The sequence below is a fragment of the Elaeis guineensis genome, chromosome 16 (genome assembly GCF_000442705.2).
Source record: "Elaeis guineensis isolate ETL-2024a chromosome 16, EG11, whole genome shotgun sequence".
In the NCBI taxonomy this organism is placed as follows: Eukaryota; Viridiplantae; Streptophyta; class Magnoliopsida; order Arecales; family Arecaceae; genus Elaeis; species Elaeis guineensis.
The window spans coordinates 40714943-40740650 of NC_026008.2; the positions used below are offsets into that span (position 1 = coordinate 40714943).

General features: G+C 43.1%; 2 protein-coding genes across 2 annotated transcripts; one reads left to right on the forward strand and one right to left on the reverse strand.

Annotated features, from left to right (window-relative positions):
* Nucleotides 1-8005: 8005 nt before the first annotated feature.
* Nucleotides 8006-14709, forward strand: LOC105058883 (uncharacterized). The gene is made up of 5 exons (XM_010941942.4): nt 8006-8214; nt 9530-9662; nt 11684-11780; nt 12376-12462; nt 14460-14709. The coding sequence occupies exons 1-5, from the start codon at nt 8154-8156 to the stop codon at nt 14592-14594; spliced, it is 513 nt and encodes a 170-aa protein (XP_010940244.1). The 5' UTR covers nt 8006-8153; the 3' UTR covers nt 14595-14709.
* A 1251-nt stretch (nt 14710-15960) lies between these two features.
* LOC105058884 (homoserine kinase) lies at nt 15961-19224 on the reverse strand. The gene is made up of 2 exons (XM_019855505.3): nt 18039-19224; nt 15961-16340 (listed from the first exon to the last, which is right to left on the reverse strand). The coding sequence occupies exon 1, from the start codon at nt 19173-19175 to the stop codon at nt 18042-18044; it is 1134 nt and encodes a 377-aa protein (XP_019711064.1). The 5' UTR covers nt 19176-19224; the 3' UTR covers nt 15961-16340; nt 18039-18041.
* Between the last annotated feature and the right edge of the window lie 6484 nt (nt 19225-25708).

Sequence of the window (25708 nt, forward strand, 5' to 3'; positions counted from 1 at the left end):
CCGGAACAATCATCTGTAGGATGGTATTCCTCAGCACAGACGATGCCTTCGATCTGGACGGCTGCACCGATCTTGTCCGTCTCATCTGAAAAGTAGAATGTCATCATGAACCTTGATAAGTTATCAAACAACACCGCCTACAAATCTTCATCCAGACAATCAGTTCGAAGCTGCTGAATGAAGTCAAGAGGAAGGTGTACTTGGGCAACGGACTTGTACCTCTCAAAGCCCGCGAAGAATGCTGTCCTATAAGCTTGGGCTATAACCTTAATTTCTCCTTTCTTTAACTGCTTTCTCCTGCTTTCAGCATGTTTAAGTAAAATCTTTCATTCTATAAATTTATCCCAGAAAAGCTTGTGATTTACCTTTCTCTTCTAGCTTTTAATTCAAATGCTCTACCTTCGATCCAGCCTCTTGGATTTTCGAGAGCAATTTTGGGGAGGTTTGAACTCTATTGAAAGTAGAACACCCATCTCCTCGAAGAACTCTCTCTCCACAGCTTGTCTCCTTGAAAGTCCTAGCCCTCTTGGACGGACCCCCACTGGGGCTCTTTCGAGGGTGAGTTTCAAGATGAGGAGAACCACTTCTCCCTTCAGATGCCCTCCTCAGACGCTCCAAGTCATCACTGGCCCAACGATATTCTCTTTCAACCTCAGACTTTTATTTCTCAAGAGTTTTAATATGCTCCTCGAGACCTACGATCTTCTCATTATCTTTGGATTTCAGCCGCTCGAAGGCCACGATCTTCCTTTCGGCTCGCCCCAGTTCTTCGTCTTGATGGAAGATTGACTCCTGGGCCTACTAGAGAGCCTCCTCAATAAAATTGAGTTCCTTGACCAGCTCGACATTGTTCCTCTCTAGCTGCTCTAATTGGTACTTCAGCAATTCAATTTTTTCCTTCTCCATTACTGGAACATCGAGATTGAAACTTGGCAAGCTCACCAAATATCGGCCCACATGTGCAAGTGACCTTAAAACATCGGCAAATCGCTTTTCTTCCCTTTGATTATCAAGGAATAGCCTCTCAATTGACGGTAGGAGGTTTCTCAGGTACTCCATCGTGGATTAGAGTTTCTCTCCTATGAATGAAGCATGTAACGTTAGATCTGAAGGGCCCACAGGAGAAGTGGCTGCAGGAAGGCACCAAGCAGTAATCACTGTCTCCGAAGACCTCCCAGTTTCCGTCGCCATCATCAGATCCTTCTCAAGATTGACAACCACCTTCTCCATCTGCGATATCTCAACAGGATCCTCTTTAAAGCGTCTCACATCGCTCGTGTCCAGTGCTGTCTCCAATGGTGCCTCGTCGATCGAAACTTTTTCTGATGAATTCTGCACCACAGCTTCCGATAATAGGAATGTGGGCTCGATGGCAGGAGCGGCATGATCTTCTTTCCTGACTGTAGGTTCCGCTTCAACAATTGGAACCACAATCTATCTCCTTCGGACCAAAATCTGCTCTAGCCTCTTCATGCGCTACGGATCCATCCTGTCCCAAGGAAGTGACGAGAAATCAACACATGAAAATCTGTGGGTACCTGTTCTTCAAAGGCAAAAAATTTAAAGAAGGAAGAAAATGAAAAACTACCGTCAAATAATTAAAACCTCGAGAGGACCGTCGTCTGAATGGTCCCATCAGTTATGCTCGTCCACATCGGCCATTTCAAGCTGACATCATGAGTCTTAAATATGGAAGACAGGCATGAAGGCAGGAATGCCCGGCTCTGGGTTCGAGGTGCTTTTGGAGTACTCCCTTTGTTTGATTCTCAGACTCGAGAGTAGGGGATAGTATTATTGGAGATACCGTAAGCACTTCGGATCGGCATTGTATTGTAAGGCATTTTAGGTTCTCAGATCGTCAACACAACCATTGATTATCATATGAGCTGAGGAGTCAGTCTTCCTGCTGAGCTGAGGCATTCGCGAAGTCTGACCTGTGCATAAGCTACCTCAGTCGACTTATCCCTTCATTGTGTGCGGCAGCTGTCCATCTCAAACAGATAAAAATACGGCATAACAGTCTCCCCTGATCTCACGGAAGCCATCAAGGGCTGAATTATCTCACCCACTATGACAATTTCAACAGTCCGATAATCTCAAGATCGCACGATCACACAGCTATGCAACCAGCAGTTTAATATCCTTCTATATAAACAATCAGAGCTCCAAAGACCCAGGTAAGTCAAATTGAATCCGAATTAGTTGCTGCTTATTTGTTGTCTGCTTTTCTAACTTGAGCATCGAAGGATCTTCGCCGGAGCCACAACCTCCGATTTGGAACTTGTTTTACAGGTCTCTCCAGCGTCAGCATCCCTGCGCTAGGCCCAGACGTCTGATTTCCGACGTCAAACGTCCATTTTTCGATCTCGACCGATTTGAATAGCAACACATACATACATATATATATATATATGTATATATATATATATATATATATATATATATATATGTATATATATATATATATATATGTATATATATATATATATATATATATATGTATATATATATATATATATATGTATATATATATATATATGTATATATATATATATATGTATATATATATATATATGTATATATATATATATATGTATATATATATATATGTATATATATATATATATGTATATATATATATATGTATATATATATATATGTATATATATATATATATATATATATATATATACATATATGTATATATATGTATATATATATATATGTACATATATATATATATATATGTACATATGTATACATATACATATATATGTACATATGTATACATATACACATATATATATATATATATATATATATATATATATATATACATATATATATATATATATATATACATATATATATATATATATATATACATATATATATACATATACATATATATATATATATACATATACATATATATATATATGTATACATATACATATATATATATATATATATATATATATACATATATATATATACATATATATATATATATATAGAAAACTATTCAATCGGTATTTAAATATCAGATTTCATTGATAATCTTATTTAATTTTATATAATATTCATGAATCTTTAAATAAAATAAATGATCAAATTAATATATTATTAATTTAATTTATTATCTATTTAATAATATTTTTAATTTTATGATCATAAAATTATTTATATATATATACTTAAATAAATATAGATACGAATATCAGACATTTATATTCATTGAATTAAATAAATATAATATATTAATATCGGATCCGTGTCGGATAGCAGCCCACCTTCTCGATGTCTCTGGCAACGTCCATCCGGTCGGCGACGTGGCCGAACACGAAGTGCTTCCCTTCGAGCCAGGGGTTTGGACGGTGGAAATGAAGAACTGGGAGTCGTTGGTGTAGGGCCCGTGTTCGCCATCGACACCACCCCGGGCCCGTTTTTCGATCACGAGATTCTCGTCCGCAAGCTGCCCCCTGGATCGATGGACTCCCCATCCGTCCCGTTGCCCGCGGTGAAGTCACCGCCCCGACACGCGAACCCCGGATAACCCGGTGGAAGGACGACCGCTTGGAGCGGAGCGGCTTCTCCGACCGTCCAACCCCTGGAACCATCATACTCCTCCCTTCGTCCACACCATAAAAAGACAAGGAGAGAGAGGGTGCGAGAGAAGCCTCACACCCTACTAATGGAATGCACTAGAGTGCTGATTCCCACCGTTAATCGTTGGAGCCGTGTGGAGAGAACCCATTGGTTTCTCTCTCCTTTCTCTCTCTCTCATCACGTAAGGGAAGTAAAAAAAAAAGACAGGAAAAGAGGTTCCTGCAGCTACTACGGCTGCCAATTACTACCGCAAAATAACACCAATATATGTACACAGTGGTACCAGTTAGGAGGTGCTCTAGTTAATTTTGTTGCTACAATAGAGTAGCACCAAGTGCCTTGGCGTTGTCAATTCCAAGTAATAATTAGACCAGCTTGAGGGATCTGAGGTAGCGAATGGCTTCATCGAAAATGGTAGCCGCGTCTTTGCCCTTTCCGTCCGGAATGATTCTTCCGACCATGCCGACCGTCTCTTGTCAAGAAATGAGATTAGAGGAAGGGAAGAGGTAGAGGAGCTGGAAGAGGAGAGGTGAAGGAGAGAAGCTGAGGAGAGGAGTTTGGATAGGAGGGAGATGGCGACTTTTTTTTAATGTATATTTTATTTGATTTATTCCACGTTATTTTCATCTTATTGTTGTTATTTTTCATGTTATTTTTAAAATTTTCACGTCATTTATATGATGGCAGTTTAACGATAAAATTGGATGCTGGCAGCTGACTATATAGCATTACAATATTTTATAAAGTATATATACTCAAATGAGAAAAAAAGGATGGTGTGTTAAAATTGAAAAGGACACAAAAATATAGAATTTTTCAGATAATTAGCCTAATATAAAGTATAAGTTGATAGATCTTTTATTTTCCTTGTGAAACAAAGGTGGATTATATCATTGTAAACTATTTCTTTAAACAAAGACGGTGCATATGTTGCATGCATGTATAAGTTCATTGGATCTATAGATGCTAGTTTATATTCCCAGGTATCACACCATTATGTATAAGGTTGGAGAACAATTCATGTGCACGGAACAAGTCCACGTACATTCATAGCACCACATATTAATTGGTAGGATGAATATAAATTGTGTAGTATGATATTAATTTTTGAAAATCACCTTTCATTTACAAAAAGATAGATTAGATATATTTAAGTTTTATACCTATGATCTAATTGTCTACTTTGTAGCAAGAAAAAGATTAAAAAGGTTTTGATAGCAAGCTTTGCTGTTAGCATGAGATACCCAGAAGGAACTGATTCATAAAGCATTTTATTGACTCCAATACACAATAGTTGTAACATTAATTGGCCCACATGGAGTTGGTGAACGTGTATAAATGGTATAACATTTTTCAAATTACTTATTGAATTAGCAGTAGGAGCAACCCAAGATCCTATAGTATGCATGCTCTGCTAGAGAATGAAATCGTTTTAGTTTGGTGTCAGTTTTGAGATGAGTGTCGCTTTAATCCCATAGATTATGAGTCCAAGAGGAGTATAGCTTATATGGAATGAGATATTCTCTCCTTCGTGAGGTATCTTTTAAGGACAAAACTGTGAGATTCGAAATGGTCAAGATCCACTGAAGCTAATCGAGACTATCCTTTAAGGATCCGATCAAAGCAGATAATATCTTATGTATGTAAAAGCAGAGATCGATCCAACCATTCGATTCTTGGCTGTAATATTTGACGCTAGAAGAAGGGCCCGAGCTTTTACCTCCTGCCCCACACATATTCCTCCTTGACTGGGGGGCTACTCATATAGGAAGAGTGTAGCTTGATCAGTCCCACATCAGTTATGAATCAAAGAGTATGGCTAGTTTTCCCTTTGATTGGGGCCTACTGTTGTGGAAGGAGTGTAGCTTTAATTCCACATTGGGCTGTGAGCCAGAAAGAGTATGGTTTATATAAAATAGGATCTTCTCTCTCCTCGAGAAGTGCTTTTAAGAGCAATACCATGAGACTCGAAATGGCAAAAGCTTATTGAAGGCAACCGGGGCTAATTCTTCAGGGATCCCAATGGATCCACTGAAGTCCGAGACGATCAGAATTAAAGTGGACAATACCTCATGCTTCAGTGGGCCTTAGGCTTCAATGGGTCTTGATCATTTAGAGCCTCACAGTTTTGCCCTTTAAAAGGTACTTCATGTGAGAAAGAAGATTCCAATCCATATAAACCATACTCTCTCTTGACTCATGACCAATGTGGGACTAAAAATGCCTCTTCCCACTGTCATAACATAGCCCTTCAGTCAAAGGAGAGTATGTGAGTGTGGGCATGAGATTTTTTCCACAGATGATGCCAATATTACAGTTAAGGGTCAAGGGATCAAATGGCTCAGATGGTTGGGTTGACTCCGCATCTGCATACGTAAGGTATTGTCCGTATATATGGACATGAGGTTCTTCCTACAGATGGGACCAATATTGTGATCAAGGGATCGAATGGCTCAAATGGTTGGGTTGACTCTGCGTCCGCATACGTAAGATATTGTCTGCATGTGTAGGCACGAGGTTCTTCCTACAGACGGTGTCAATATTACGGTCAAAGGTCAAGTGGTCGAATGGCTCAAATAGTTGGGTTGACTCCGTGCTTGCATATGTGAGGTATTGTCCGCTTTGGCTTATGACTATCTTTAGGTTCCAGTAGATTTTGGTAATTTAGAATCTCATGATTTTATTCTTTAGAAAACGTCTCACGCAAAAGAGAATGTTATAATCCATATAAGCCATATTCCCTCTTGACTCATAACCGAAATAGGACTAAAGATGTCCCTTCCCACTACCATGCACAATAGTTCCAATCAAACTTTCTTAATATATGTTATGTATTAAATAACTACATCATTACATTGATTGGCTGGCTAGGGAAGCTATTGCCAACAATACTTCCATGAAGCAGTTTTAGAATTTCCTTCTTGTTTGTGTGAATCAATACATATTGATTCACGCAGTCATTTACATTTAATCATTGGATAAATTCTTATTTCTAAATAGATAAAATCTGTACACCTTTGAACCATGATGTCCTTTCTAGTCACATGTGACCTCTCTTGAAGTCATATAAGGGTGCCATGGTCTTTTCCCAAAAAAATTGATTTATTAGGAATTAGGAATGTCTTTTAGTGGTTTAAATCATTACCCTTATTAATCCTAAGCTAAAACAATATAAGAATGGCTGTCAATTAACTAAATACACATTTATTGTTATCAATTCATATTATGAGAATAGGAATAACTCATGATAATCATATCCTCCTTTAAGCAACATTTGATAAAATGCTTTGGGAATTTGTTGGATGTAGAGTTTTTAGATATATTGACCTCCAACTTGCATAATATCCATAGATGTTGGTGGTTTCATAATTCTAATTGCTTGAAGCAAATTTAGTAGATGTAATCTTCAAAATAATTTTTTTTTTCCTTATTCTCCATTGTATATCTATCGTTGCAATGCAAGGCACTTATTGCCTTACTTTTTGGCCTTTAAGTCCACGACTCTTTCTCTCTCTCTCTCTATATATATATATATTGGTTTTAGAGAGCATAACTTTTGTTTAAAATAAGATACTGCATGCCAACCAAAAGTTGGAGTTTATTTATTAAAAATAGAAGGATAATAGTCATCAATACTTTCGTAGAATATTCAGTTAAAAAAAAATTAGGGGTGAAATAGAAATAAAAATAATTAATTTTAAATCTAATTTTTTGTTTGGAGAAAATTTTATTTCAATTATGATTCCAGATAGAATAAAATAAATTTAATTTTTTTAAAATTTAATTTAATTTTTTTTAAAATTTAAATCTTATTTTTATTTTAATCATAAATTAAAAATTTTAAAAATTATAATTATTTTAATTTTAATTTTAATCATAAAAAAAATATTTTTGAAGTTTAAATCTATTCCCAACCTGATAAGCTCACTTCAATATAATTATTTGGATGCTGGTTCAAGCTCCGTGGAACAGCCTCGAGCCTAACCGGAATCCGGATTCATCTCCGGCCATAGAATTATTTGGATGCTGGTTCAAGCTCCGTGGAACAGCCTCGAGCCTAACCGGAATCCGGATTCATCTCCAGCCATAGAACGGAGTAAGACGTAGCGATATTTCACGTCCTGTCAGCCGCTACGTAGCATTTCAGAGCTCCAGAACCAGGCCTCTGTTTTGCATGCACCACACCAATTGGACCGCATCAAATCCGATGGTGAATAACACGCCATGCTACCCATTTATTTTCACAAATTTTTCGATTGCACGCTATCCACCGTGCGTATGCTCCGAGATTTGTCTTGATTCAGTCGGACCTGGTGCATGCAATAATTTCTCCAGATCCAGACCCATTTTGTTTTATTCATTTATTTTCTAATTATTATTTTCTTCAAATGAATCAAATCCTATGCATCGATGTTATCGAGGACCGCCTCTCGCTCGATCCCTACAAAGAAGCTCCTTCCACTTCGGACCTCTCTTATCTTCCCCTAGTTCTTTTGCCTATTCTAAAATTTTCCGGAAAAGAGTGATCGAAAGGAGCAATCGCCATGGCGGCTATCGCGAATTCGTTCGTCTCCATCCGAGATCTCCGCCCTCCGGCGCTCTCCGGTACTTCGCTCCTCCCCCAACCGATTCCGTTGGATCTCTCATTTAATCCTCCAACTTCCTTTAGTTTGCCAAATTATCCTGATTCGGACGGACTGATTCGGATGGAAGCTTCTTTCTAGGTTTTGTTATGTATTCATGGAAGGAATTTCCATTTAGAGTGAGTTAGTTTTGGTGATTTTTTTCTTTTTCAGCTGTAGTTGATCGTTGGATCCGTAGTTTTGATAGGGATTTGTTTGAGCCTATTAGTGATCGGTTAATTTTTGATTTATTGAATGAATTGTGTTTTATTTTCTGGACTGATTTCCTCTTGGATTTGTTTCAATTTATGCAACATCCGAAGGAAGTTGGGGTCTGCCGTAGTCCCCTTTCATTCTGTGGCAATGAATTGAAGATTCTTTAGAAACCAAAAATTTTAGTTCATATTCCTGTTAGTTTTATGTTATTTAAAGTTATGTTACGCCGTGTGGAGATTTTTAGGTTTCAAGAATCGAAGAGTATTGTGCAAGTAGTTTCCAGAAGCTTATTCTCAGGCGGTAGCAACAAATTTGCTTCTGCTTGTGGGGATACAATTGGTATTTGCTAATGAACAGAAAAGAAGGTGTCATGAATTTCTTGACACGAGTGTCTCATCTATTATCAGATTTCTCATCTATGATCAAGTTGAAAGGTTTTTGATGGATCAAATCTCTTGGATGGAAATCATAGTAGTGAATTAAATGGTTTAAAAAATTGGAAAAACATTGATCAATGATACTTGAATAGACCAGCATTCATCATGAATAAATCATATATAGTCTAAGTAATTTCCGATATGATTCAAGGCATTAGAATGAACAAAATCAGAGGATTTGATTGGCCAAATAAATTGTTAGAGATCATAGTTTGAGATTACGTGATTACAACAAAAATCTTGTCAATGACAATCACATAGACCCACATTCATTGTGCACGAATCAGTCATAGTATGAGTAACTGCATATACACAATTATATGGTAGAAGATCTATTAATGTCTTAATGAATACAACCTTATACTTAAATAATGTTTTTTTGAGAAACTTATACTTAACTAATGTTGATAAGCACTTTATATACCAAGCCTTATTTTCTGGTCTTTGTTCTGCATGTATAAGTTACATTCAAATAATCTAACAGAATGGAACCTTTCCCTTTATGTGAGATTTTGTTTCTGAATAACATTTGCAACATGTTTGAGGACAGGCATTAAAGAACATATTTATTCCAAATTATCACATCATGAAGCAGTTGTTTGAAGTAATTCCATGCTAATTCTTTGCATTTTCTACTGTTTTAAGGTTGTCCCTTGAAGCCATCACCACAATCTCTTGTAAGTTGCAGTCCTATGAATTTGTCCCTGAGCACCATTCGCTGGAGGAGAGCAAAAATTGCAACTTATAAGAGCCGAATTACTGTTCAAGCTGCCTACAGGTACTTGAATCACTAGAAGGAAGAATGCTAATTTTTTGTAGCTTTTATTTTATATAGTTTTGTTTTATAGTTCTATTTAGGATTCTCTCTAGAGAATACTCCATCATCAGAAACCTTTGCATGCAGTTTATATGTGGTATATAAGGCAATCTTTGCACGTTGTAATATTTTCTTCATGGTCCTTGATGGAAGGGAGGAAGTTTTATTATGATTAGGCTAATCTATTTTTTTGCATATGTTGGATGCTTGTAAGTGCTGCAACATTAACGAACTTATAGAGTCCCCCTTCAAGAAGTTGCACCCAATCAAAATTTCCCAAATAGTCTTGGTCTCTAAGGCTCCATGATGTATGTAATCGCTGCAATGTGATTGAATGCAATCTAGGCCAGATTTATATATGAAGCGTGAAGCATTGCACTACCACATGAAGCATAATACAACAGCATGTATTTGTTCATTTGCCTAGTTTTGATTTTTAATTCCAGAGTTGCATAAAGTGCTAGTGCAACATATTCTTTTCTATATACTCAACAAATTTAGAGGATTTATCTACTGGATTTCTAGCCACATCTACCATGCTTAGATCAGTAACTTTGTGTACATGTCATACTGGAAAGGGATTTGGTGGTCGATGAGAGAGGCGAGTGGGGTGGCAGATTGGTTTGCTTAAGAGTGCTGCTACTAATTGTTAAGCAGCACAAGTATGGGGAAGCACGGTGACAATATGGGATAGGAGTGGCTGCCGAGTCCAATGAAGAATAGAGCCAGTGATATTGCTAGCTGAAACTTCTAGGCCCGTTCACCGCAGTTAGGAGCAATGCTTAACGGGTAGGGGCTGTTGGGATGAGGAACAAGAACAGATAAGGAACAGAACTAGGAAATAATCATTAAATGAAATCAGAAAATCTTAGTGCATCTATATAAATGTGGATGGTCCTTTCCCACCATTCCTACATAAGAAAGCAAAGCCTGTTGCTGCAAATAGCTTGCGAATGGCCATCTATTACATAACCTAAAGTTCTCTACTGAAAGATGACATGGCAGTTCATCATCCTAGATGCTACTGTATGATGAATATATCATCTAGCAGCTTCCTTAACTTGTTCAATTGTCTGGCCTAGCAGCAGATGGTTGGCCCAGGGCTAAAGTTACAAAATTGCAGACCATGCATGTTTTTGTGAAACTGACAGTTCTCACCCTGAAAGTATTGAAAATACAGAGGTAATGCCTAATCAATTGTTCAGGAAGTTGCAAAAAGTTCTGCCAGTGAGACTTTTTAATAGACTAACGACCTTTGATTGGGAAGACAACTTTTCATACTTTTTTAAAATATTTTGATATCTAATATATTCATGGCTGTGGGAGAAGAGAAGGTTGATTTGGAAGTTCTACATGATGAATCGTTTTATTTAACTTTGTTACGAGCTGATAGCTTGAGTAAGCTTTTATGATGAATTCCAGATCCTGATGCCTGTGTCAATAAACATAATTACAGGAAGTGTAAGCTTTGATCTTAGCAACAGAGCTGGGATCGTATATCAGCAATTGTGATGCTGAAATGCTGGCAAAATTTTGCAAGGAAGTCAGGAAATTTTGGTGAAAAAGAAACAAAACAAACAACATAATAGAGAATCTAGTAGGCCGGCGATGAATAATCTATATTTGGAATCTTCACTTCCTATTTTGAGATTTATCTTACAGTACATGCACGTGTGCTCATGTCTTTTTTGAAACTTCACTTCCTATTTTGAGATTTCTCTTACAGCACCTGTCTATTCTATTAAATACAGTTAGTAATACAAATTAAAATTTTTGAATAGTTTGTACCGATGAGCTTTTTTTTTTAATCAAATGAAATTTATATAATCTTCTCTTGTTCCATGCTGCTCTGATATCCTTGTTTCAGAATGTGTTTTACTTTCGTGGTTCTTGTTAGTGGCTGCAGTTTTGCTATTAGAATGCTGGAAACATATGATATACTGATGTAAGTTTGAATTCTTGTCTTTGTGCGTTTGCAATAGTGATGGTGGAAGGCCAAACAGTGCTAGTATCTTTATTGGGGGATTTGTTCTGGGAGGAATTATAGTTGGAACTCTTGGTTGTGTCTATGCACCTCAGGTACTGAAACAATATCTTCAGCATACCATATATCTTCTTTTATACCTTTCTGTATGTTATATTTTCATTTGATCATTCTTGGGAGTTTGTGTTGAGTCCATTCATTGCAATTTCTAACCATACGGCATGCTGCAAGATATACCAATTGTTTAACTTCTATCTAGTAGAAATTGTGTCAAGTATAGGAATGTTAGACAATTCATATATGTTTGTTTTTCATCATTATTGCATTTTTTTTTTTTTTGTTGAGTTAAAGCAGAACATTAAAGATGATATCCTGTTTGAGGCCTAAAAAGTTATACTTGTGCTCCTTCTCTCTTTCTCATATGCGCACAGATAGTGGGAAAAGTGGGGATGGGTTTTGCATTTATATTTTTGAGGTTTCATAACTTTTTGGTGCTGATCAAATCAACTATGCTTTACATGTAATACGTGCACATATGCATATATTGCAGTCTAATGTTTCATAAGAAGTTTGACAGTATGTTATGGATCAGTTATTAATGGGCATCTTCATGCTTAAAGATCAGTGTTCAGTTAATGGTTATGTGACTATTAACAACCACAAGTTTCTGATGAATCACAAACTTTTCAGATTAGCAAAATACTGGCTGGGGCTGATAGAAAAGATCTGATGAGGAAGTTGCCAAAATTCATATATGATGAAGAAAAGGCTTTGGAGGTAAATCTTATTCTTTCACATAGTTTTCTCTAAGTTCAAGGATCCCCTTTACAGATAGTATAGTCTTCATGTATTATGTTTCATCTGCACAATGCCGTACTGAGTCTGTTATCATGCTATTTTCGAGGAGTCTGGGCATCACTTGGTCATTTATTTACATAATTTCTTGGAAACCTGCCAGCGTAGGATATCACAAATGCCACAAGGATGGTCCTATCATCCAAATTTCATGATATGTTTCAGTACAAATATTTATGTCGACCATGTTAGGAACAGTCACTTTTATATCAATGACAATTGTGTTGGCTTTGACGGGACACATTATATTTTCCTATGCAATTACGCATTTTTATTATTGTTTCTGGCAAGTCTGCATTGCATCAGGCAATTGTTATGATGTTTTCTCCACTGCTCTCTAATATAGTTTCTCCTTGTGGCTGTTTTGAAGGGGACCATTGTTGATAGCCTTTTTAATGCTCTTAGACCATGAATCAAATTCTTCTTGCCATTTTGTTCTTTCTTTTTGTCTCTTGAATAGAATTCTTCAAAAACTTGTGCCTTCATAATTGATTTCACATTAAATATATGATCGGGCATTCTTTGCATGCATGATCTGTGCAACCGTTACCTAACTGATAGATTATGGGCTTTATCATTATAGATTCCCAAATAAGTCCACAAGGAACTTAGTCGCCTTATGCACTTGCTCTGTTTATAATTCTTACAAGCATGGCCTGTTCCCACTATCAACACTTTCATTGTGATTGGCTTCAAACCTCCCAAACCCCCACACTGCTTATCCTGGGTGATTAAACACTTTGTTCTTGTTAGTAGTGCTGATCCTTATTTTCAATTGTGTACTGTTCTACTTCTGTCACATGATGTTTTTAGTCATTCTCTTTTTAACTCATATTTGCACTTATTGTATGGGCCAATAATGCCTTCTTTTTTTTAAAAAAAAATATATTATTATTGAGTTTCACTTTCGTGTGGGCTCACCTTCAACTTTAGCTAATGTGAAGAGATGCCACTGTTCTTTGAAGATATGGTATGAAGTATCATATATTTTTTTTTATTTTGGGCTCTTGATCAGCTGTAAGTTTTTGCTGAAGCCGCCTCCAGTCTTTCCATATGTTATGCTTGATCTGACGAATTCTTAAACCTTATATTTTAGCCATTATCTTATGTAATTTCATTTAGCGAAAGTGGTTCAAAATATTGTACATCAAATGACTTCATTCTGGAAATTAATGGTTGATTTGCTTTACATGCACAAAGAAGGAAAAGCTCAAGCCTCTGACTTGTCTGTCATTGTCCAGGAGTTTATTGATTTGTCCATGCAATATAACTAACACTGATGGTACATAGGAACATATATATATTGGTTTAAATACTATGTTTGGGAGGCTGACATATACGAGTGTGGAGGCATATGTTTGCTGATTGTTATGGTGAGCCTTTATGGTTACCTCATCCAAGGTGGATTACTAAAGGACTGGATGTATTTAGATGTTCACAACATGTTAGTTCTCTCCGTCTTGAACTGCCTCATTACAGTAGCATGTTGACAATGATCGGGCTAAATTGGCCTACATGTGCTACTGGTCTCTTGCTATATTTGGATTTTTGCGCTTCTCAGGCTGGTCCACCTCTTTGACACATTTATTAGTTGTTTTCCATGGTTCCAAATGTCTGGAGGCTGGATTGCTGGTGCTCTTGATGCTTGCTACTGTGAATAAGGGTATCAGATTTCTCTCCATATTGCATAGCTCATCGAATTTATCACGTTAATGGTACTGAAAAGGATTTTAGTGATTGCACCTAATCATATCTAGAATATTAGTTGTCAGGCTGCCATACAAAAATTGTTTTATTTTTTATTTTTCTTATGTAATCTGACCTAATGAGCCAGGTATTATTTGTTTTGGTTCTTTTTTTCCTTTTTGATTCTTAATTATGAGCTGCCTAAACAATGATAATCTGATTGGTGACTACAGAGGACCCGAAAGATACTGGCAGATAAGATTGAGCAGCTGAACTCAGCTATAGATGATGTTTCTTCTCAGCTCCGAGCAGATGATGGTCCAAATGGGGTAGCTGTGGCATCAGATGAAGTTGAAGCTGCAATTTAAAGTCAACCTCCTAACATGTTAGTGCGCATGGAGCAAGCTGTATTTGTGGATGTTGTGCCTTTACTTTCAATGTTTTGACTTTTAAATTTGGATCTATTAAGACTTCAGTTCTGCAGTTTTTTTTTTTTTTTGATGAAAAAGTTCTGCAGTTTTTTACCATCTAAAATGTTCACGAAGCTGCTTGACCACCTAGAACCGATTTTCTTTGATTACATGGAAGTCACAGTGTGGATGCATCAGGTGGAGAACAAATTTTAGGAGCTGATGTGGCATTTTGCCAATTGCAAATGCCACAATCATCAACATCAAGGAGAGCACTAAAGCCAAACAGAGAGTCGGTTTTTCTATGCTAGCTCAAGTATTAGAAAAAATGAGTTTGGTGGTAGACCACATAGAGCCTGATCACCTGGAGCATATGGTTTCTAATATTTTGCATCACTGGCAGCCCTTTGATTTTGTTAATGCAGTTGAAACACCTTGAGAGCACCGTCCGGTAAAACCCTTCGCCCATTCTGGAGGCTATAAACAGAGTATGACATAATTTCAAAGGCTCACTTGCAAATGCATACATCAAACAGAATGAAACTTTTAGACTGTCCTCTACATGTCCACGGCGTTAATACCCACGTCGACGACTCTAAATCTCCCAGAAAAGGCCAGTAGAAGAGCATTGAATAGCAACTTGTGCGGTATTAGCCAAGATAATAGCTCTGCCAAGGTGAAGTCGAGATGGGTAAGTGGAGTCGAATCCTAGGGGGAGTTGAATCCCCGACAGTTCTCATTATAGTGCAGCAGATTTGTTGTATCTATGAGATGCTTGATTGCTGTCCATCACCTCGTTTCTTCTAAAAATTCATTCTTATGAACCATCGATAACCCCTATGGATCTGATGTCAAGCCAATTGCTAGATGTTTGTAACACTGATAGATTGACAAGATGACCACGCAATTGCATCATTTTCACAAGCTTGAAACAATGCTTCCAATCCCCTGTTGAATGTAAATTCACATAGCCTTGTATCAATAATGGCAGGACTGTTGGTGGCAACAGTTAAAAAACTATTAAGCACGAGCTGCTATATCAACAGATGCAAGTTGCCACACCTGTTCCTTTACGGAAGAATCCAGATCAAGTAGTGAAGTATAAAACCACCTTTCACTTACAACGCCACAGCTGCAAGACTGGAAACGGCTCTGATTGAAATCAGGGAGGAGCTCCAGTGAGGCAAACTTTTCCTTTACAACGTCGCTCAGCTTTGTAGCATCAAGGACTCAATACAGATCAGTTTAGGACAAAGGAGGACACCAACAGCCTGGAAAAGATAGTCTGGGCATCAACATCATGCTGCGGGTCCAAAAGGATCACTGCGCTCTTGGAACATCTAGATCCATTAGTGAATTCCAGAAAGAAAACTACAATGTCCGACAGTTCAAATTGGGCAGATCACACAATCCAGCAAACTAAGCACCATGTTTTTTCACTTACAAACAGATACAAATTCATCCTGAGCAGGACTTTGGGTTACATTTTGATTGAACTGGAATCTTGCAAAACTTCTCCTCCCAAGGGAACGCCATGCAGGAGAAATGAAGGAACCGCATAACAAGGAACTGGAGGCGCATCATGTGAGTGAAAAAGCATTGCCCAAGTATGCATTAGGCCCTGAACTGATTGTTGTGAATACAACCCGCAGGACATTTCAATGCAATGCAGCAGGAGAATCCCAATTCAGGTATATATGAGATCTGCAGCTCAAATGCCAAAAATGGTTAACATATTGTTAGAAAACTAAAGCTTGCATATTATTCACATTGTTACCAATATAAAGAATGTCATCACCAACAAAGAGAATTTGGGTTATTTGGTGATTTTTTTTTACTGTTATTAAGAACAGCACTTTGGTCAAAAAAGCATGGGACTAGTTGAGCATTGAGTGACATCATCAGTTGCGCATGAAATGAAGAGACTCAAATTCACAATTTCATCATAAAAAGATTAAATATATATATTTTCTTTATAAACAAATAAGGTTCGATTGTACTCATAAAGAAGTCAAAGTAACTCATGAAATATCAACTATAATTCATGAATCATAGAAGAAGAAGAAATAGATGATGAGATGATGATGATCCTGTTGGATCCAAATCGGACCTGACCAGTTGGACATGATAAAAACCAGAGGGCCCAACAACCTAACAACCACCTGTATCTAGTCACTAAGAATAAATAGACCAAAGTTGGGTTCAGTTAGGATTCATTTGGTTCAACATCGAACCAACCAGAACAGTGCATCATAATAATATTATTATAAATTATATATATGATAAATAATACTATATATCTCATATAACATATTTCACCCCAAGGTGCTACCACCCCCTCTTCCTCTCTCTCTCTTCTAGCCGATACTGAACCCCCCCTCCCTCTTCTACTCACCCACAAACACAAACAAAAATAAAAGTCAACTCTTGGAACTTGGTTTATTTTTATCTCAAGTAGTAAGCACAAAGGTTTTCATCTGCCATGATTTAGTTGAAAGAAGAAGACAAGGATGGAGAAATGGATTACTTTTTCTGACAAAGTTCCATAATCTTAATTACTAAAAGAGAAAACAAGTTTGTATTCATGTAAAATCTAGATGAGGGCAATAGGTGAGGATTGAGCTCATCCTAGAACCATCACAATTTATGGCCCTCAGGAGTCACTTTATTGTACCATTGTTCTTTCATGAGCAGAGGCAGTTCCTCAAATATTTCTACAAGTTTGACATATCACTATCAGACATTTTGAGTGTTTGTAACCAAAACTAGCATTCTGCAAATACTTCTAGGGCACATTCTTCTTTATTCAATGCCCTTAGAACATGAAGAAAGAAACAAAAAATAAATTCAACATACGTGTATGAACTTCACAGACAAACATCCTAGATATATTTTCCACAAAGGCATCTATGGGATACAAGTGCCTGGAGGTGTCCTGAATCTTTAAGAAGGCCAAATAGTATCCTCAAATCTTGCATCACATTGATATCAATGTTAGCATTCATATGGAATCCCTTCGACACTCAATATACATTTGAGATGGTTCATAATAGATTAGTTTTGGATCAATCCATCCTCAACACGGCAAACAACTATAATAGCCTCCTACCATGATTGACAAAAATTAAACACCCTGAAATGCATAAAACAAAATCCATATCACAATATACAGTAAGTTTCAGTGTCTTTCTTCAGCTGCTCAACCATGAGAAGATATAGCTATCAAATTCTAATGTGAAAAACAAACATCTGATCTTAGATGACAACCTTAAGCTTCATTCTTCATATAACCAATAAATTCATTAACCAGTGTATAACATAATCTAATTCAAATGCTAATAATCTTCAGATGCTCAAGTACCAGCAAATAGATGATATGGAAATTTAAAGTAATGAGCTAACCTTTTAATCAGCATTGCTGCTGATAACCCTAGCCCCAACTCTGTCCAGTCTCGCCACCGTTGCACTTGCCTTCAATCCCCCCTCCCTCAAGAACGCCTCCACCATCCGATCCCCGATCTCCTTCCCCTTCTCCTCGCCATCGATCACCGCCACTGCCGTCGGCCCCGCCCCACTTATAGTGCACCCGAATGCACCAGCCTCAATCGCCGCCTTCTTCACCCCGGCCATCCCCGGTATCAGCGGCGCCCTCCTCGGCTCCACGATCCCATCCGATGACATCGCCAAGCCCAAAACCCTGACGTCCCCCCGCACCACCGCCGCGACCAGCGCCGCCGCCTGGCTGGAATTGTGCACATGGTCCTTCATCTTGACTTCCGGCGGCAGCGCCGCCCTCATCTTCTTCGTCGGCGCCTCGAATTCTGGGCTTACGAGAACAAAGTAGAGATCTTGGCCGGCGGGGAACTCCAATCGTAGGAGTTCGAGGGGATCGTAGCTCCGGATCAGAACGAATCCGCCCATGATCGAGGGGGCGACGTTGTCGGCGTGATACCCGCTAACCTTCTTCTCCGACTCGAGCCCGGCGAGGACGAGCTCGCCGGGGGTGAGGCGGCCACCGAAGAGCCCGTTGACGGCGACGGCTGCTGCGGCTGCGCTGGCGGCGCTGGAGCCGAGGCCGCTGCCGAGGGGGAGGCCCTTCTCGAGGTGGAGGGAGAGGCCGATGGAGCGGACACCGAGGGCCCGCATGGCGGCTATGCCGGCGATGCCGGCGCAGTTCCAGAGGGGGTCACGGCTGAGCTTGGCGGCGGAGGCGGCGATGCCGGAGATGGAGGAGATGGAGAGGGTTCCGGCAGGGACGGCGGGGTCGACCGCGACAGTGACGGTGTCACCGACGCCATCGACGGCGCAGCCGAGAAAGTCGAAGCAGGGGCCGAGGTTGGCGATAGTAGCGGGGGCGAAGGCGGTGACGGAGCGGAAGGCTGGGGAGAGGTCGCCGGGGGCTAGGGTTTTGGACGAGGTTTTAGAAGTCGGACGGGAGGCACATCGGACGGCTCGGAAGCGCGGGATGGGGGGTTTTGGGCGGTGCGGATGGTTGAGATTTGTTGGGATCGGGGAGGTCTTGCACGTCGCCGCTGCCATTCCCTCGCAACCGGACGAGGAAACGGGAGCGGTTGGTGGGAACTTATTTATTCAAGAAGATACAATGTTTAGTAGGAATGAAATATTATAGATGTTAGATCGAGATCCAACGGTTGAAATTCTTTTATATATAAAAAAAATTTAGTCATTAAATATTAAATGATTATTAATCAAAAAAATATAATTAAGTGAAATTGATATATTAATTCTGCTACGATGGTCCCCAGGCATGAAGGCAAGCGCTGTAACTACGAAGAGTTTGAAAGCTGAAAGAACTTCAATAGAATTGCTGCATGGAAACAAGTCTCCACCATAAATTAGCCATGTTTTGCATGAAGTGGTGCGACTCACACCCATCCAATGGCCTGAGACCAGAAAGCTGGTGGACAGGAGCCTGCTGATATCAGCTTATTAATCCTTGAGTGGCGCCATACTTGATCCTGAGCTAGTGATTTTAATTTGGGGAGCAGTTAAATCTTACCAAAATGAAGGTTGACAATGATGCAGTGAAAGAAACATTTTGAAGAGCCATATGTTTTCGAAAGGGAGTGGTGTGACTCAAAATGGAGATAAGGCAATTGAGGTTTCCTCCTCTAGGGGGAAATCGTCGATAACGAGGAGAGATGCAGCTGGAAAGGTGAGATGTTCCTCCTTGAGTCTCGATCTAAGATCAAGTTCGACTTTGACAAGAAAAGTAGATTTGACTTTTCAGCTTTCTTACTCCTCTCTAGGAGGTCGAGTTGGGGAGTCATCTCATCCATAGTCACAGCTTGTTTAGAGGCAACGCTGGTTTCGATGGAAATCATCCAGAGCTTTAGATGTTGAGATCGCTATTTTAGAGAGAAAATTCGCTGATGTAATGGTATTCTCGGACATAGATCTTTAACCTTCCATGGATCAATAGTACAATGCTTTGATTGGTAAGTTTCTTGGTTGCGGCCTTCCACTGGATTTTGTCCGGAAAGGGATGAAATTGCACTGGAATCTCGAGGGGGATTTCTATATTTCGGTTCTTTCTGAGGGTTTATACTTATTTTCTTGTTCGTCTGAGGAGGTCAAAACTTGGATCTTTGAGAAAGGTCCATGATTCAAAGCTAGTCAATTACTTGTCCTTGAGCCATGGACATCGGGTTCAGACCTGTGTGGGAGTCACTCATGCCAGGGTTGGGTCAAACTACCTGTTGCGGCCAATCGCCTCGTCGCCCGATCGCCGGGAAACGTGCACCTGCAAAAGGAAGTCCGCACTGACCGGAGGCGGCTCCGGTGGGGACCCTCCGACGGTCAAGTCAGAGAGGTGACTGGGCAACAGTGAAATGCAGACAGAGAGCTCTGAGAGGGAGAGAGAGAGAGAGGCGAGCCTGCGTATGTGGGAGAGACGGGCGGATCGACCCCTTGCACTGTTGCCTTCCCCGGTATATATAGTGGAGCACGGTATGGCGCCGTTATCAATGGCGCGGACGAGTGAGGAACTGTCAACTCACTGTAGACTGTCAGAGCCGCCGTGGAAATGTCATGTCGCCGTGTGGCCGTCTAATCACCAGGGTTGACTTCGCTCTCGGCGGGACAATGCCCCTGGGGAACTGTGCCGCACGTCCGTGTCAGAGCTGACAAGGTCCGGCGGCTGTACGGCGATGGGAGGAGACGGCCGACCCTTGGTCGGTGGCCAGCAGAGTGGCGTCGGGTTCCTCCGTCAGTCGGCGAGTTTCATGTGAGTCGGCCTCTGGGTCCGGTCAATCGGGAGGGATACGCCCGACATACCTCCAGTCGGCGATTGGGCCATTGGAAAGCCGTCAGTAGCGTCCGTTAGTCGGTCACTCCCGGCTTTCAGTCGGAGACGGTCAGTCGGGCCGACAGCCGGTCGGGCCCTCCGATAGTCGGTCGGTCGGTCGGTGGGTATCCCCCAACAGTTGCCCCCCTCCACTCCTAAGTCGGGTGATGAGCTGGCGACTAGGAGTGGATTTGTCGTACGCGAGGATCCGACCGTACCGCCGATTGATACGGTGTCCGGCGCCCTGTAAATGTCGAGAGGTTTACCGGCGCCCGACATCCAGTCGGCGCCGGACGTCTCGTCCCATCAGCATCAGGTGTCGGTCGGCGCCGGACGTCCCGCCGTGCCGGATGTCCCGCCGGTGTCAGCGATAAAACCGGTGCCAGGTGTCATGTCCCATCGGGAAGTGGAACCGTCGTGTCCCATCGGGAAGACAAAACGTCGCGTCCCGCCGCGACACGTGGCGTGTGGCCGTCGGTTCGCGTTCGGTGGAGCGGATGGAGGCGACGTGGCACGATCTGAAGGAGGGTGCGTCGAACCATCGGACCGTTGAACGGCCCTGATGATGCCACGCGGCGAAATCTGGGGAGCCTTTGCTGTGCGTGCCTTCATCTCGACCGTTGGGGAGCACTATATATACAAAGTTACCCCCACATGGTTTTTTACCCCTCTCATTTTTACAGTCGAGACTCTGCCCGCTTGAGCCTCCGCTCCAGGTACTTCTCCGCTTTGTCTCCCACTTGCGACTCTTTCCTTCCAAGGGCTAGAGTAGCCTTCCCCCCTCTTTCTTTTTCCTTTCTTCCTTGCCATTTCTTTGAGCTCATGGCTAGGACGTCCCCACGAGGTAGTCGGTCGGGAGAGCCGACCGAAGACACTCGGTCGTCCCCGGAGGTGGAGGCTTCTTCACTTTCGGGGCCGAACGTTGATCGGCTCCGGGAGCAGTACTGCGTCCCGGAGCAGATTCGGCTGTTCGCCCCTGGCGCCGATGGTCGGGTTAATAGCCCGCCCGAGGGTCAGGTGGCCTTCTATCTGGAGGATCTCCGGGCCGGCCTTCGATTCTCGATTCCGGAGTTCGTCCGGAACGTTCTGGACTATTACGGGTTATGCCCGGCACAACTTGCGCCGAACTCGGTTCGGCTGATAGTCAGCTTCGCCCTCCTGTGTCGGCTTTTGCCGACCGAACCTCGGATCTCTCTTTTCCGAGTTTTCTTTGTCCTCCGCCCTCACCCTAAAGCCCGAGGGTGGTGGTACTTCATTCCTCGGAAAGGGCTCTCTTTCATTACTGGTCTTCCAACATCCATTCACGGATGGAAGAACCAGTTCTTCTTCACGTCGTCTTCTGCCCCTTGGGGGTTTCCAGTCCGTTGGGGGAACCCCCGAACCGATCCAAATGAGAACAGTCGGGTGGAGGCCGATGATCGGGAGGACTTCCATCGGCTAAAGGATATCTCGGTGCCGAAGCAGAGCGAGCTCGTCACCGAGCAGGCCTTGTACGACGCCGGCCTTAGCCCGGTCCCCCGTTTAGGTCGGTTTGCATTCTCCCGACATCTTCATTTTCTTTTCTGTCTTCTTCTTTAGCTCTAACCTTTCGTCGTCTTTTTCAGATATGCCGCCGAGGACGCGACTGTCGGCAGCCGACATACGTCAGCACGCCGTGAGGAAGAGGCCGGCGGCAGGTGCCGGACCGTCGCAGCCTCCCAAGAGGCCCCGCGTGGTTCCGCCGAGCGAACCAGCCGGGTCGGAGGCGGAGCCGGTGATCGCACTGTCGGTGCCGACAGTGCTTGTTGATGTCCCGTCCGAGGGACCGTCAGTCGGGGGAGCTGCTTCGCCCGACCGTCGAGCGGCTGACTCTGCCGGGGGCACGCCGACCGCCCAGCAGATTTCGGAGGTTCGGGAGGGAGTCCGCGAACCTGAGCTGCCGACGCATGCCACCGCCGCGCCGTCTGCCGAGACTCGGTCGGGCTCGAGCTTGCCGTCTATCTCCGACGTCAGGGCCTGGGCGGCAAGCCGAGGTAAGGCCCCAATGGCGTCGGGTGACGAAGGTCGGTCGGCGGGCGGGTCGGCCGACTTTCCGCTTCCCGAGGGTGCGTCGGGCCTGGCCAACCACGACTTGGCCAGGAGACTATGCCAAGCACTCCTCCTTCCCGCCGACATCGAAGCGATGAAGAACCAGCGTGTCTCCGACATGCTGTCGTCCTTCTATCCGATGATGATTCGGGTAAGCTCCCCTTCCCTCTGTTTTTAATCGTAGCATCGCAAGTTCGGCTTACTAACAGTCGGCTCTTTTTTGTGCAGCTGGTCTTCAACATATCCGAGCTGGAGGCCGGATATCGGAAGTTTGGGGACATGCGCGCGGCCTGGAGAGATAAGGTCGCGGGCCTCGAAGCCGAGAAGGCCGTCCTTCTCGACCAATTTCAACAGTCGGTCGACCGGGAGAACCGACTCGAGGGGGAGGTCTCCCGATTTTCGGAGGAGATCTCCGGACTCAAGGAGGCCAAGGCGTCGCTGGAGTCGGAGCTCAAGTCGGCGAAGGATGACGCGGCCAAGAAGTCCCGGACCATCCGTCGGCTCCGACACGAGCGAGATAGCGTCGGCAAAGAGTTGGAGGGCGAGCGCGAGCAACTTCGGGCGAGTCTCGAGAACCTCGCCAAGGCTGAAGAGGGCCATGCCGCCGCTCAGGCCGACGCAGACGTTGCCAAAGCCGAATCAGAGTCGGCGAAGGTGGCTTTGGGTCGGGCGGTCGAGGTCTTTCGGGACTCAGAGGAGTACCGCGAAGAGCTCCTCGAGAGCGGCTACCTCTCGTACCAAGTCGGGTACGAAGATGCCCGGGAAGCCGTTCGGAGCTTGTACCCCGAACTTGACCTTAGCAACATGATTCTGCCAGGGTCGGAGGCCCCAGCTGCGGAGGAGACGGCCAGACCAGCGTCGGATGGTCTCTCCACCAGGGCGGAAGCCGAAGACGTCGCAGAGCCGGTTGCCGAAGATCAGTCGGCTCCGATGGCTGAAGTCGGAGCAGACCTTCCGACCAACTCGCATCGTCGTCCAATGGAGGACGTCGACTCCGATGATTAGTCGGTTTTATTTTGTCTTCTGTTTTTCTTTGGATTGTAATCGGGCTCCGGCCTTTACCTTGTAGACTTTCCTTTGTTTATGGAAAAAATTTCTTTAAGTCTTGAATGAATTCTTCTTTTGCCTTCTCCCCCTGTTTGCAATGCCAAACATGTCTGCAATGTCGAACGTTAGTCGCTGACTTAGTCAAGTCACCAACTCGCATAAGTCGGTAGGGCTTCAGCAACTTGTTCAGCCCCGAGAGTAAAATGTGTCCCGACTTTAGGTCGGGTTCCGACAGTCGAAGTCGGTGCCCCCATACCCCTGCGTCGGGTTCGATGTCTTCCGGCGTCCGGTGGTAAGCCGAATGGCGTTCAGCCGGCCGTTGGTCGGTTGGCAAGTCGTAGATGCGACAAAGGTCGCGTCGTGTGATAGACGGTGGTAAGCCGAACATCCTTCGACCGGCCGTAGCTCGGTCGGAAGTCGCGACAATAGTCGTGTGGGCTTTTTGCCTTTCTTCGGTCGGGGCCCGATCGGCCTGTCGGCCGACGGATTCTGCCCGAAAATTCGACCGTAGAGGGAGCATGAACTCCCGTTCATAAGAGTCCGTCGGCCCTTTGTGGAGGTCCGACAAGTCGTCGAAGGAGGATCGACTCCCGTCGTTGTAGATGCATCGGTCCGTGTAAGGGGCCGATGTGTCGTTGGTGCCAGATCCGCGTCGGGGCTGAGCGCCGACCGGTAGTGGAAGAGTTAGAACTCCAATTTTTCAAACTGAAGATGTATTCCGACAATTGAATTACAGAATTCACTGGCAATACAGCTTCAAGTTGTCGGCGTTCCAAGTCCGGGGAATGGTTTTTCCTTCAAGGGTTTCCAGCCGATAGGCTCTCGGCCCGAAGGTGTCAGCAACCCTGTAGGGTCCTTCCCAGTTGGGAGCCAACTTCCCTTGGTCCAAGGGCTTCGACACCTCCGCCTTCCTCAACACTAGGTCGCCAGGCCTGAAGAGCTTTGGTCTGACCTTGGCGTTGTAGTACCGGGCGACCCTCTGTCGGTATGAGGCCATTCGGATTTGAGCCTCATTTCGCAGTTCGGGGAGAAGATCTAGGTCGGCCCTCCGACTTTCGGAGTTGTCCGGCTCGTGGTACTGCTCGACCCTTGAAGACGGCAGGCCAATCTCGAGCGGGATCACAGCTTCTGTCCCGTAGGCCAAACTGAACGGCGACTCTCCGGTCGGGACACGGGGGGTCGTTCGGTAAGCCCATAGGACGGAGCCCAGCTCGTCGACCCAGAGACTTTTGGCTTCGTTCAGTCGGGTCTTGAGTCCATGGAGCAAGGTTCGGTTCGTCACCTCAACCTCGCCGTTGGACTGTGGGTGCCCGACTGAAGTTAGTCGATGATGGATGTGGAACCTGGCGCAGAAGTCCTTGAAGTCTCGGTTGTCGAATTGCCGTCCGTTGTCGGTGATGATGGTGTGCGGCAATCCGAACCTGAAGATGATGGACCTTTGGACGAAGTCCTCCATCTTCCGCTCGGTGATCTGCGCCAATGGCTCGGCCTCGACCCACTTCGTGAAGTAGTCGATGGCGACAACGATGAACTTCCTTTGGCCCGACGCCGGTGGGAAGGGGCCGAGAATATCGACTCCCCACTGAGCGAAGGGCCATGGAGCGACAATGGGAGCGATTTGGCTGGCCGGTTGGTGCTGAATATTGGCATA